Here is a 15,585-nt window from a genome sequence, read left to right as displayed (position 1 = left end):
TATTAACCAGTCTGATAATATATTAATGGCCAAGTGAAATATAGAATATATATATAAAATGTAATATCACTACTTCACACTAATAAGTGTATAATAAAATTGAATATCATATAAAACTTGATCTAGTATACCAAGGTAACTGAACTAGGTAAGATCTAGATAACTGTGGTCATATGCTAAGTATTTACACTGGAGTTGTCTCTTTAACTGGGGACCTGAATAGACTTTCTACACGTCAAGTACAAATGCATAAAACATTATCTTTTTTAATGTATTCCATTACCTTCAACACAAGAGTAGTGAATTTAAATTCTTTAGTCTTTTTTTCTTCTAATTTTATTTTCTAATTGCTCTAGGAAGTATTCATTAAATCAAAAATGAGCATTAATGTAATTTATATACAGTCTCAATCAAAGCAAGTTTCTTCTATCCATATTCAGTTACCATGGGTTTCTTCTATTTACATTGAATACAGATCAATAAGTGACTCATCCAGATCTTAAGAACTAATAAAATCACAACAAAACTCAATAACAAAGAATCTCATTATCTCATTATTCATTTCATTAAAAAACTATAACAAAAAAACAACTACAACTAATTATCCAAAAACATTATCTGCATTATGTAAATTGAAGAGATTATAATTATCATTGAACAAGGACATAATATTCAGTCCATAATAACAACATAAAACTAAATAAAAAAAACCCCACTCTCTTGAGGAAAGATCAAAGAAAACTAATTAGCTGATAGGATTTAACTGTGCAAAATGACTAAAAACAATGCCAAATGAAATGGAAAGTTAATTTGTCATTGGAGACAACCAGCTGTATATAAGATACATCTTTCTCAAGGTAAAATTTCCAGCTGAGATTTCCTTAGATGTTTTGATTACATTCTAAATCATCCATGGACAACTAGCAGTACAAATAATGTCCATTGCTAAAGTTAGTCTTTTCCAAGCAGGCTGATCTTATGAAACACTTTTTCTCCTAATCATCAAAACAAACCAGTTTTATCTGCATGTCAAAATGACCAATGTTACTAGTTTCAGCTCATAAAATGGCAGATGGAATGTGATCTATTTTAAACTACTTATAATACTGATGACAATTAAAATAATTATGCTGTTAAATGGATTTCACTAATAACAGGCAATTTACATGCTAGTAAATACATTTTGATCATATAATCAATACAAATTAACTACTTGTACAAAAGAGCTATTCTAGACATGATGATGAATTGCATTACCATTAAAAAATGCACTAACTACTGATTTAGCTTTTAACATGATTAGCTCATTGAATTAATTTACAGCAATCATAATTTGGATATTTTACAAACTGTCAAGAGAACTTGCTTTGGTAGTAAGTGGAAGGGATTGAGGATCTGCACTTGGTTACCTTAGGCATCTGAGAATTTCCTTGCCTTGAAGATTACATTAATTTAGGCCAATCCTCGAGAATCACTGTTTGAAACAGTTATAGGCCGCCTCCTGCTAGAGCCCCTGAGAATGCTTTGACTCAATAAGAATCCAAGTATCTGATTGTCCAGTGCCAACTCAAAAGTTACAGAACGATAATACTTGAAATATATTCAATCATATGATACATATTACCATTAGAAAATTTTCAAAAACCTCCACAGCATAAGGTAAGCAATATTTCAGAGCCAAAATTACCCAAAAATTTGTTAGTCAACATTGTAGAAGCTGTATAACTTATTGATATTTGTAAACTAGGCTAAAAAGAAACACAAAATGTTAACTTTTTACAATTATTCACACATACTAGGTCAAAATACCTGTGAGAAATTATCTACCATAATCTTTATTTTTCATTTAAATGCATAGCTTAAAATGTTCCTGTTCAGCTTTATTTGTTGTGGGCTACCTTCACTAGAAGGTAAAATTAGGTTTCTCAATCTATTTATCAGTATCATTGAGATAACCTCAAGATCTAATGCTGAAACTTCTAACATAAGTATACAAAGGCATTTGTGACTACAGGTATATACTGATATTCTGTTTTGTTATTTTTTTTTTACAAATTACAAAATATTTGTATTCTGAAAATATAACACTACTTTATGATTGAAACAGTTCTATAAATCTATTTAATCTTAACATAAGCAGGGATGCAAAGAAATAAAATGAGCTAAATTTCAATATAAATATCTAATTTCTTACCGAAGTTAAACTAAAGTTATGCATACAATGTTGCTGCCAAATTAAATAGAATTAAATACTAAATTTACTCAGTATAAAAATCTATTTTGATATCGAAATTAAATATTTCTAATCATAAAATCATTTCTAAGAGTTCTTACATCTTAAACTAATAGATGAAACGGATTCTATTCTGATAATTCTTTAAATAAGTTTCAATCCTCAAAAGACAAAATACAAATAGAACTAATGTAATAACTCCTGTAATAGCATAATCTTATCTTTCTCTAAACAACTTTATAGCACTTTTAAATAGAAATTAAAGGGAATATCCAATATAGACTTTATTACCAAGAATACTAACAAGTAGTGGCTTAAGTTGAAGTTTATATTCAGCGTGTTTTAAACACTTATCTATATCATCATTTTACTCTGTATATAGCTCAAAGAAGTATTAGAAAAAAGAAAGGTATCATAAAACAATGTTCAAATAACTAATATTTGCTTATTGCTTTGATCTGACTCTTTAATAACCTAATGCCAAACCTAATCCCATATTTTTAGAAAAAGATGAGCATGCTGCCAAACTTACAATATATTTTATATTCAAAATCTATTTTCGGCAAACTAAGTATCTAGCTAAAAAATATGGGATCAAGTTTAGCTTTGCCTTTTATGGAAATTGATAGTTTCCAGTAAATCAATATAAATATTAGAGATCACTTCTGATTCTGATGAGGTAGCTGCCACAGAGCTTAAATTTAGACACTGTGTTACTCATTTGAAGATTTCCTTTAAAATCAAATCAATACACTTTTGTGAAATTTTGCTCACAATATTTTCTAAAAATTGCATTTTATCTATTCAGATTGTAAAATATAGTAAGGAACTTGATCAAGATCATTAAAATAAACTTCAATCCACGTCTTACCTTCTACCATACCAGTAGGACCTTTCCAAAGTCCTTCTGGTAAATATACCTGACGTTTTACATCACCTTCACATAATATTGGGGTTACCAATATCTTATCACCTACTAAAAATTCATCATCAATAGTCTGAGCTATCGAATCCTGTGGATCAATCCACCATAATGGTCTTATTAAAGGATCATTACTTTGATTCTCTTGTAATTCCCTTAAATATGGGATCACAAACTCATTTCTTAATTTGGATAAGTTGTAAAATCTTTTCTTCATCACATCATTTTCCAGGTTGGGAAGAAACACAGGAAGTCTGATTCCAGGATAGAATATTACAAGCTGTAACCATCTAGTCAGCAATTCATCAGACACATCAAATTTCGTTAGTATTTCTCCGTTAGCTATTATTAGTGAATAGCCCTCTAAACCTAATAAAAACGTATTCGATATCAGACCATTAAAGCAATGGTGTTCTTCTGATACATTCATGATAGGTTGTACTGCAACATGTATTTCATTTAACATAAATCCAGCAACATTTTCAGAAACTAAAGTTACATTTAAATCGGATAACATCTTACCAAAGAACTTGGGGTAATCCAGAACAGAAGCATTTTTATCTTGAAATGTTATCAAAGTTGGTATGTCCACATGGAGTAATTTGAATGCTCCAATATCAATTTCACTCAGTAATAACTGTAAATGATTATTGTACCACTGTGTTGCATTAGGATTAGTTATATCTAAGACAGCACCTTCATGTCCATCCCAATTTAATAATTTACTAACCAAATTCATTTCATCACGTACAAAATACTTTTCAGAAATACCAACATCAAAGTTCTTGGAACTGAATGCAAAAAAGGCACTGACTGGTACCATAAATTTGCAATCATGATTTCTCAGAGTAATCTGAAGAGATCTAAGTTTGCTTAAAAGCTCAGGCTTGATAACTAGATCTCCATACTCTTTTTCCCAATCATTGAACAACTCAAAATATGTACATTTTGCATTACTGAGAATTCTCGAGTCACTTAATAACTTGTCAATGTCTCCGCTATTTGACACATAATTAACAGGGTAAGGTGTAACACTATTAATCTCTGGAATCACAGGTATTTTTTCTAAATATTTTTCCAGAAACTCTTTGGTTCTGTAATAAGTCTGCTGCATATCTTCCCCCTGACATATTGTATAACGCAACACTGGTTGGTCTGTTATAGATTTGAAGCTCTTAGTTGCTGAAATACACAACTGTCTTTGCGCTGTCACATTCCAACTAACAGAGAAAGGAATATTATTATTGATCACAATACTAACACCTGCAGATGATAACCAGAAGGGCACAATGTTTTTCTCTAGCTTATCTGGATATTTGGGGTAATATGACACATTATGCATTTGAACATCTTTGATAGGCCAAGTTTTATAAGAATCTGAAAGATGTCCATACCAATTATCTCTTTGAATGTAGAAACAATCCTCAGCTTCAAATGTTTCAGAAAATGCTGTCCAAACAAAAGAATAACAAGAGTTGGTCTGGCCTTCATTTCTTATGAAATTAATCTTGGCCATTTTTCTCCAATCTATGCAATTGACTTCATATTTGTTTATCCTATCATTCCAACATTGTTCATAAGGTGTAGCTTTTAATCTCATTCCCAGATCTGCATATAAAACAACATCCCCCTCTTCATTGTGAATTTCTAATGTCCTAGCTTTCACCGTGAATTTGAAATTTGGTCCCATAGAAATGGATTCATTGCTATCCTTATGAAACAACCAGACCGCAAAAACCCCAACCACTATTAAACCAAACATCATGTAAACAGCAACTTTCATAATACGCCTTTTACGGCGCTTATTTTCCTGTACATGTATAGCCTGAAAAATTAATTATTTGGAAATCTGTAACTGGAATTTAACTTTTAATAAGCAATAGATCCAATAAGATCCAAAAAGAAGTAAACAAAAATAACTAAACACAATTTTCAAATACTCCAAACTTATAGAAATTAAACCAGAAATAACAAAACACTTGTGTCAAAAATTTAAATAACATTAGGCAATCTTTAATATATTTACCTCCTCATTTTCTCTTTCCCTCATGAGAGGTGCATTGGCTTCTTTGGCTTGCTGTGTCTTAGACATACTGATGTTTTATATATTCAGGATATTACAATAATTTCAAAGCTGAACTGAAAAATAAAAAAAAATTGTCTTGTGAAGTGTTGTTGCCCTTGAGGTTGCAGGGCCTACTAGAGCTGAAAAGGCAACTGTTCTAGAGAAGTGATCGTCTTTCTGCTCTATAGATATGTCATATAAACAATGTGGGAGGATTTTGAAAACTTTTGAAGGTTATATACAGACACATTTTAGCTTACAACTGCAATACTAGTTTAAGTAATAAATCATTTTACCATAATTAATATCCAGTTTCTCCCTTGATGAAACAACAACTAGGCCTATACTGATTACTACATACAGCTCATATTTACATTTTTGGAACCCAAAGTCTAAAATTGTTCATAATCTGCTTGATACTCTGTATAGCAGGCAAGTCTTAGCTTAGTATAATATACTACGCTAGTAGGCCTACATGGTTGCTGAATGAGATGTCTGTTGGCTACGGTAATCCATTATCGACTTTACATCGATAAAAAAAAATTATATGAAGTAAAATCATTACCAGTATGTAAACTCATTTCCATGTCTCTTATGATCATCATTTCCATTTTACTCTTGTACATCCACATCGTACATTTCTTGTAACTTGTGTCCTCATCGCTTGGATAATTTCTGAATACTAATTGAAGTAAATGAGTTACCTCCCTTTAAACATCTTCACGGAGTCATCGATTTTCCACTTGGTTCGCGCGTTATTATATACGGCTATGTTTGCGCGCGAAATAATGGTGCATTCGACACTTGTATTCACAGCATATTATAACTCTATGATTCACATTGAGACCACATTACTTAACCAATTAATCTTCCTTGTATTGGATCTGACAACTGAGAGAGGAAAATCCTCATGATGGACCCACTAATTTGCATAGGATTAGTTGAGTAAAACCTGAGTAAGTAAAGATGGATAGTAGGCCTACCTTTTGACGTGTAGGCCATACAGAACCCCTAATGCTTTAATTTCAAGGAATTTATTATTGATTCCAATTATCATGAAATATAATACAAGGGTCGGATACTACCCTGAACCAAAAGCTGATAAGACGAAAAACGACACCGTACTCCATTCTGTAAATATAAAGGCTATATAGGCCAGCTTGCAATAACTGACCCCGCATAGTTGTAAGTTTTTTTCGCGCCTAAAGTAAACGTTGACAATTGACGTAAGCTTATCGCAGATATGCCTTCAAGGGAAACAACCCCCATAACCAAAAACTTATCAAATGAAGGAGAAAGTCTGCATCATAGACTAATATACAAATCACCTGTATCATTATATACAGGTAAACAACTAAGAACCTTTCTCTACCGCTGTCTAAGCTGTGCTATTAATTAATACTTATTGTTGGTTGGAGTAATAGTAGCCTACAGTTGTATTGACGGGTGCTTTCCTACGGTTTCGAATGCAACATCGATGGAAAGTCGCCTGAAAGATTTACTATTCAGAAGTTATTAATTATTAATTCCTTGTAAATAGTGATGATTCTGGTGCTTTAAATCAAATACTAACAAATTTATGTTTCCTTAATTGCTCCCCGTGTTATCACATCCGTGTGTTCCAGTGTTTCGAGATAAACGAAAAGTTTCGAATGACAATGGTTGCCCCTAGTGACGTAAGGCATGTCGTGTTTATCTGTCTGTCACAGTGTTTGTTCATGACAAAATTGAGAAGAGGTTAAAATTGTTTTCGTCGGAATTCGGTCATAATAGTTCAGTTGGAACAAACTTGGTATGTATTTACTAAGACATAGATATCAAAGATTACAGCAGGGTATAATTTTGTTATATATCAAATGTTGCAAATATCGTTGGTACTTTGAGATGGCACCATCTTTAAAATTTCAACTATCCTCAATGCTCAGTCTGTACTGTTGACTGTTGTAGTACAATGTTGCCTAATCATTAGGCAACATTGTACTACAACAGTACTGTTACTGTCTCCACATTAGGCTAATTTGGATACAGTAACAGACTACTCACTTTTACATTTCACAACTCAGTTGAAAAAGTCTGGTGATCCAATTCTTTGCAATTGTACAGTTCAGAAGCTGTCTGTCTGTCACTTTTATTGTTTTTGTGAATAACATCAGATCTGCATTAAGGTGCGAATAGACCAGCGCCTGGACCCGTACCTCGTTTGTTCACTTCTTCTATTTTTGTTTGTATCGATCATTCTGCACCGTACACCGCACTATCTATAATTTCGCACCAGACATCATACCTTGTCTATTTGCATTTTTACACTTTGAGTTATTGAGTAGCCTATGACTATGAGGGGAGGATATGGATAACATTTTGAGGATATTATTTACTTTTACTGTTACTCAATTACTGTGGCAGAAACAAATTTTTTCTAAAATATTCTGTTTACCTCTCCTACGACAAAAACTGTGTGGAATGACCTTGAATGCCCACAAACATAACATCGAATAAATCACAGTTGGAAATCTTGTCAATCGTCCAGGCGTAAGGAATAATATCTCAATAAATAAGTTCTGCCTTGCTCATTGTCTATCAATAGATGATATTGATTTTCATTGTAGAATATGACTGCCTGATGTTTGCAGATACAAATTTATTTTGTTTATGAAAATTGGAAAAATTTGACTGTTTGTCAAATTTAGCTGTCCTGTATTCGCTGTAAATTCAAATGGCCCTGAATGGCTAGACGGATCAAAGTCAGTCACTTAGACTTGGTTTACAAACTGACGGTGTCTAAATCTGAAATAAAAAAAACAACATAAATAATAATAAGTGATTATGATGTAATTGATTTTCACGATTATTATTACAGTAGTGTTTTAAAGGTAAAAAATACTTCTATATAAAAAAACAGAAAGTTAATAGGTAATGACAGATGGAGGAGTGTATCAGCTACTAATTTGAACAAATTCATAACTCTTTTATGAAATCACTTGGCAATATCCACTTTTAACTCTAAAACTCTAATTAATTTGAAATCTGATCCCGACAATTGAAAATAGAAAATTCAATCTTTACACACTTATTGCTCCTTTCCAATTTCAAGATTTTAGTTAATATTTTCATTGGCTAGGAATAAATTGTTTCCAATGTATACGTTTTGTATTGAATCATGCTAAAAGTGAATCAAATAAAGCAATGTTTATTATTGTTTTTCTTCAATATTAATATTATGCTATGCTAGCTGGTAACTGGTTACAAATAAATTAAGTTCATAGCTATAAATGATAGTTAAATAGCAGTTTATCCACTATTTTATCAGTTTTTATATCAGAAAATTAACAGTTTACAAAATTACATAATTATTGATTATATTGACTTGTTCAGCCTTTATATTGTTTTGTCTTTGTGAGGATACATCAATATAGGACTGAATTACCTGGGTAACTAGTAAGTAAGTAATTTATATATTGTAAATTGTGACTTAAAAGGTAACTTCTTCATTAAAATTTATAATTTTTGTCAAATTTTTGTAAGGTTATTTAGAGGTTTTATTTGAGCGATAGAAAGAGATGTTCATTTAATAAAATATTGATTTAACCTCATCTGTTTTTTGAGCAAAAGAAATAGGTGCTGATATTATGGTAATGTGATGTGCTTGTTTAGTTTCCTTAATCTACACACGTGTAGCTTGATTTTGAAATGTTTTCAAAGAAGTGAAAATCTATTCAAAATATCTCAAAGTGTAGTTTATATTCAAGTTATTAAAGAGACATAATTTGTAGGATGTCAAACTGTAACCCAATGAGGGAAATAAACAAATGTTCTCAATCTATTGTTTATGTCTGTGTCTAGATATCACATGAAAGGTAACATTAGTTAATATGTCGTCTACAAGGAAGTTCTGGATATTAATTGAATTTATTTAGGAATTTGAAATGTGAATGTTGTCCTTGTGCAAGATAAAGGTAGGTCTAGTGATTAAATCAAAAACTTTATATACCTAGATGAAAAAGAGTAATTTTAAGATTCAGAATTTTGGGTCAGTGTCTTAATTATGGTTTATGTTATTAAACCCCCTTATAGCACTTTAAATAGTTTTACTATTACACAGAATGTTGTCTGGGAAGCAGATAATATGAATATGTAGAAAGTATGAATTTACCCATATGGTCGTTAGAATTACAATTTTATGATGTGTTTTAAGCAACATATTGCAATAAAAAAAAAGTTTGAAAATTGTTTTTACAAAGAGTAAGGATGAAAATAAATTTGCAGAAATGTTTGAACACTAAAGTGAATGGTTTATTTAAAACCAATTTAAACTCAAATGTTGTTTATTTGTTACTATATCTAGGAACTTCTATTGATCTAGAATAATTAGACCTTGTTATCTTTGAGACGTAATTGATTTTTACTCTGTTGATTATCAAAGTTCATTCAATCTTGCCATTTAAATGAAACTTGTCAACTAAGTCTGGGTTAAAATGGTTTTATTTAGAAAAGATTGTCAAAAGTTGAAACATTGATAAATTATATTAAAGAGAAATGATATGATCCTGTGCTGGTATGGTTTTGTTTTCTTATCTGATCAAATTTTAACCAAATGGACAAAAGACATATAGAAATCTCAATAGGGAAGGTTTATCTTTCTTTCCTTCATAATTGAAAGATTTGTAAGAATATAGTATTGTATCCAAAGTCATAACTTCCAGACCATGGTAAACTAAAGAGTCTTATTCCAATCCAAATCAATATAGGCCTTAGAAAATTTAAAGCAGTCAAATCAAAGCCAATGATGTTTATTTTTGTACAAAATTTGAAGGAAAAGCTAGAACAGGGAACAATTCTCAAATATATATAGACACAGCTTTATGGAACAACAATCACTGCTTAAAGTTTTATGCAACGTTTCGACGTGTTTCCCCCGTCGTCCTCAGGCATATAATGGGAAGAAGTGATGGGCAAACTATATATACCTTAATGCTTATTATAAAGAACAAATTATTACATGTTTGGGTTAGTTTCCCCTCACTCTTTTCAAGCTTGTTTATGAGTATCTGAATATATCTGAAAATTGCCTCATGTATTTTATTTTGACTCTAACAAATTCTATAGGCCTCTTCTCTGATTGGTCAGCTATAAATATATAATCTCAATGCCACAACTTTCACAGTAAATGCTCATGACTCAGTTAATGCAGGTTAATGTTATGAAATATGTCAAACTCTATAGTTGATAAGATGACGTAATATGAAATTGATAGTAAATATATGTGTCTATTCATTGACTGAGATGTTACTGTCCTACATCATACTACATATATATAATATGCTATACTTGGGGGTTTTGTTTGTTTGGTTTTTTTCTTATATGAAGGTTTAATCTAAAAATTACTGCTTCTTTTCTTATCAAAATAAAAATGTCCTTTGAAATTGAATAATAAGCTACTTTAATGTTTTACACATTAAAGCCATCAACCAGATGAAATTATTGGGGCAGTTAAAATAAAAGCCCTTGGCAACTAGATGAGATAAATAGATAGATATGTTATATTTAGCTTGTGTAAAAACTCCTATAATTGTGTTGATGCCTCCTATTGTTTTGTCATAATAAGTTTATCCTTGTTTTAGTGAGTATTGTTACAACTTTTTCTAATAGTAATAATTGCCACCTCTGGGAATTCATAGAAACATCCTGTTTACACATATAATATACTAGATTTACCAATTTTGATTAGTTTTAATTTACTGAATCTTCAATGTCTTGTTGTTGTAAACTTGCTTTATAGTATTCATTGCCAACTTGCTAGTTTTCTGTCAGACTTTCGTGGTTCCTGCAATTCCACTAAAACTAAGCGTTTTATGATGTCACTATTTTGCTTTAATTCATCAAAATTTTATTTGGGAGCGAATGTGTGAAGAAAGTAATTATAAATCGAATATCTAGAAAATCATTTATAAGCTTATGTACTAAACATTTTGATGCTTTTATTTTTCAGAATGTAAAATTATCAACGATGTCTTTGAAAAGGAACCAAACCTAATTTCTTCACTACAACCTTTTAACACAGATTACAGATTATAAGATGAAAGATACGCCTGAAAATGAAAAGAAAATTGAGGAAGATGAAAATAAGATAAACAATAAAGTCAGTGTTGATTCATCAGCAACTGTCACAAATGGCAGCACAGCAGGAAGCACATGCAGCGATGCAGAAGTCAAGTTAACTCCCCTAGAAAGGTTAACTCATGACCTCAATAATGATCCTAAATGTACCAAAGAAATAACGTTAGGAAAACGAATTGGATTCTATCGAATAAGAGGAGAATTGGGGAGTGGAAATTTTTCTCAAGTCAAGATGGGTATTCATGCTTTAACAAGGGGTAAGTAACTCTGAAATATTTTCATTGTGTTAAGACAAAATTTCAAGAAGAAATTGCAAGTATGGTAACCTGAAAAATGTTATGCATTTCTAATCAAACTGGTTTGAAGCAAAAGGAAACTGTGAATCAATTATTTACTGGTTATAACTATGAAACAGATGTGCCTGAGGTTTCTTTTTTTTCTTTTTTTTCTTTTTTTTTTCTCTTCTCTTTTTAACTTCCTGTTTTAATTGATTATCATGCTTTCTAATAATAAATACTATTTTTTTTAATGAAACTTGAAAGTATCAAATAGATTGAAGTAAAAATAGAAACCACAATAAAAAAGTATAAATATAATAATATTATTAAATAATCACAGCCCATCATCTATTTTATTCTTTTGACATGCTTCAAGCTCTTTTATTATTTTATAGCATGCAACCTCATGACTAGTAAATATGGCCATCATAGAGATCTTTGTGGCATAAGCTTATATGGTATCATAACTTTTTTTTCAAGCATGATAAAGATTTCCATGACAACCATTACTACTGTAAAGCAATATTATTATATATCCTATGAAAAAGCAATTTCTGTATATTCTAATTTTGTTGATTGTATATAATACATTTTTAGATAATTTTTCTTGTCAGTAGGCAAGGATTTCTGATAAATCTATTTCTATATTCAATGTAGAATAATTATACCATAGGAATACTTATGTCTAGATATTGTACAATTATCTAAGATGAAACTATTGAAAATATATTGATTATACACAAAACACTTGAGGACAGAATTGAAATGATGCCATATTGAAAATACCGGTATTATTTATATCAGTAAGGATTCTGTGAAGAGCAAACACAATGAATTTTGTTTGATTAAAATCTAACACAATTCCTGTTGTATTTTTCAGAAAAAGTTGCAATAAAGATATTGGATAAAACCAAATTAGATCAGAAAACACAGAGACTCTTATCTCGTGAAATAGCTAATATGGATAAACTTCACCATCCCAATATTATAAGACTTTATGAAGTAGTAGAAACTCTAGCCAAGTTACACATGGTCATGGAGTATGCATGTGGTGGTGAGGTTTTCACAAAAATTTCAAATGAAGGCAAATTAAGTGAAGCTGAATCCAAATTACTGTTTTCTCAAGTCATCGCTGCAGTAGAACATATGGTTTGTATAAATTTATTAACAGATATTCCCCCTTTAGGACATATTGTCTTCACCTTGTACCTCTGTGTAAGCTTTATTTTATTCCAATTTTCCTAAACATAAACAGTTTTTTATAAATCATAATAATAATTCTTTAATCTACTCTGTCAAATTCAGCTTTTAAAGATTTTCTTTACCAATATTAAGCTTAAAAGCATTTCCATTATTAAAGTCTACCTGTATAATGATTAGTACTTGGTGAATAGACTAGAGAAAAATGTCAAGGAGAGAAGAGAGTAATGTGTTTTTTTTACCATGATTTATGATAAACAAGTATACTGGATTAATTGGAATCATTAGGTATATTTTATCATATAATGTAATGGTATCTGCTCCAGGGAATAAACCTAGTTGGCAGATCATTCTCTAGAAGGGGATTCTGAATTATTTACTTTACATTATAGAAATTCTAGTCATGAGACATTATAGTATTAATTCTTGAAAAAGCCAATTTTATTTAGATTTTTTATTTTTTTTTATTTAAGAAATTCAAAAAACATATTTTAAAACAATTACAACTTTCTTCTAACCTATAACACTCAATAAAATGCATTTCATAGTTGCAACGTTGCATTAAGCTTGTAGTTCACCCCATTAAAATTGTATTTAAGTACTTAAATTTTGCAGTTAGCTAATAGACTGTTTCTGAGCAGTGCAGACTTCTGATATAATTAATATTGGGTATAATTGGTTCATTGAACATTATGATATCTATTATGAATACCTACTTCATATCAAATTACAACCTTACAAATATAAAATCACTAGGGCTTGAAATAACTACATATACCACCCATCAAATACATTATATACCTAAATTATAGTCATGATAAATGAACATTGTCATAGAATAGAAATAAGGCTAATATTATAGCCCAAAGGACTGGTTAATGGCTAAGTAATATCAAGTATATCAACTAGTCCAGTGGACATATTAACCTTTATGAACTATTAAAGTCCCCCTCAGCAGTCTCAATCTTAAAAGGAAAGAGTGGTCTAAATATTTAAAAATAAAAAATCACACATCAACTGTATTTCCAAAAACCTTCCAAAATGGCAGCAGTAATGACAAAATTCTAAATTCTTATTCTGTTAATAACATTCTTGCAGTCATCAAAAAATTCTCTCACAAAGCACATGTTTGAAGCAATCCAGCAGTTTTACAATCTGTAATAACTGCATGTAGGAATCAAAAAGACCACCTTGTCGCTGTGGCAGACATCAAGTTTTCAGATTCAGAAAGCTTAAACTGAGCTCGGAAAGTAAAATTTAAATGCTTAGTAAGATACTTATAAGATTTTGATAACAATTTATTTACTGTATGTATGGTATTGCCTGTTAACATTGTTGAAAAAATCATATTTTTTATTGGGATTGGATTATTACTGTTAGTCTGAGTTTGAAATTATTTGTATCAACCACTAAACAGTTTTGATTTTCTTTTTATTTTCAGCATGAACAAAATATCATTCACCGAGATTTAAAAGCAGAAAATCTGTTTTATGCCTCGCCAGTATTAGTCAAAGTTGGTGATTTTGGATTCAGTACAATCAGTAGACCTGATCAAACTCTCAGCACATTTTGTGGTTCACCACCCTATGCTGCACCTGAACTATTTAAAGATGAGAGTTATTTTGGTAGTTATGTTGATATCTGGGCCTTGGGTATTATGCTTTATTTCATGGTGACAGGAATTATGCCGTTCCGTGCTGAAACTGTGGCAAAACTGAAAAAGTGCATTTTAGATGGTAGCTATACAATTCCGTCCTATATCTCTGATAGTTGCCAATTTTTAATACGAAGCATGTTGAAGCACATTCCACATGATCGTTTCACAATAACAGAAATCAAACGAAGTGAGTGGTTACGTGATCAAAACTTTCCGCAAGCTTTTGAACCATATAATCTAAATCCAACACCTCAAAACCAATCAAAAGAACTGAGTAAGGAAGAGAGTGAGGCAAGACAGGTATTAAAAGATTTAGGTATAACTGAACAACACCTGTTAAACAGCAATAGTCAGGAATCAAGAAGTAGTATCACAGGTAGTTATAGAATTGTCTTACATCGGATTCAGAAGAAACATTCTGGGGTTGTTGAAGGAATGATGGAACAACCGAGAGATCTACATATTTATGATAACAAGAAGAATTCAAAAAAATTAGCCCAACATTCCAAACTTTGTACAATTTTATAATTGATTATTCAAATACCTGCATTCCGTCATATTATACATTCAAGCTGGTTCTGCTTCTGGTATGGTCCAATCAAGGGTAAAATTCTAAGAGTCTTTTATCAAATGACATATCAGTAAAAATCATTTTTTAAGTAAATTAAAGATGAAGCAATCTAGAAAAAATGGAAGTGACCAATTTCTTGACACCTTTTTAAACAATTTGTTAGTTTTTTTTTTGTTTTTTTTTTAATATTTTGAAAACTTCATATGATCTGATCATTAGTAAAATTTCAGGTGTGTTTTATTTAATGACATACCAATAGGATCAACTTCTAAAGCATATTAAAGATGAAGCAATTTGGAGAACTTCTTTAAACCTTTAAACATTTCTATATTTTATTTTGAATATTTTGAAAACTTTGGAACCAGTAAGTCAGTGCTATTTTTGATAAATTCCTTTATAGATTTATTCATTGCCTTGCTATTGGATGCCATAAACCTAAATTATGAGATTGTTAAGAAATATATTTTGTGTTAAGACATTGTTGTTGAGATTTTATTGTTATTTATTTATTATATATATATATATATATGTATATTTCATTGTTA

General features: G+C 30.5%; 2 protein-coding genes across 2 annotated transcripts; one reads left to right on the top strand and one right to left on the bottom strand.

The window, feature by feature from the left end:
- Nucleotides 1-2,885: 2,885 nt before the first annotated feature.
- LOTGIDRAFT_162474 (hypothetical protein) lies at nucleotides 2,886-5,247 on the bottom strand (the record flags this gene model as incomplete). Its single annotated transcript, XM_009058459.1, has 3 exons — nucleotides 2,886-2,965; nucleotides 3,105-4,980; nucleotides 5,182-5,247. The coding sequence occupies 3 exons, from the start codon at nucleotides 5,245-5,247 to the stop codon at nucleotides 2,886-2,888; spliced, it is 2,022 nt and encodes a 673-aa protein (XP_009056707.1).
- A 1,694-nt stretch (nucleotides 5,248-6,941) lies between these two features.
- On the top strand, nucleotides 6,942-14,997 carry LOTGIDRAFT_216647 (hypothetical protein; the record flags this gene model as incomplete). Its single annotated transcript, XM_009058458.1, has 4 exons — nucleotides 6,942-7,012; nucleotides 11,207-11,591; nucleotides 12,493-12,761; nucleotides 14,254-14,997. Exons 2-4 carry the CDS (start codon nucleotides 11,294-11,296, stop codon nucleotides 14,995-14,997), a joined length of 1,311 nt encoding a protein of 436 aa, XP_009056706.1. The 5' UTR covers nucleotides 6,942-7,012; nucleotides 11,207-11,293.
- Nucleotides 14,998-15,585: the final 588 nt, after the last annotated feature.

Source organism: Lottia gigantea, assembly GCF_000327385.1.
Source record: "Lottia gigantea unplaced genomic scaffold LOTGIsca_34, whole genome shotgun sequence".
NCBI lineage: Eukaryota > Metazoa > Mollusca > Gastropoda > Lottiidae > Lottia > Lottia gigantea.
This window is presented reverse-complemented; position numbering and strand designations above follow the sequence as displayed.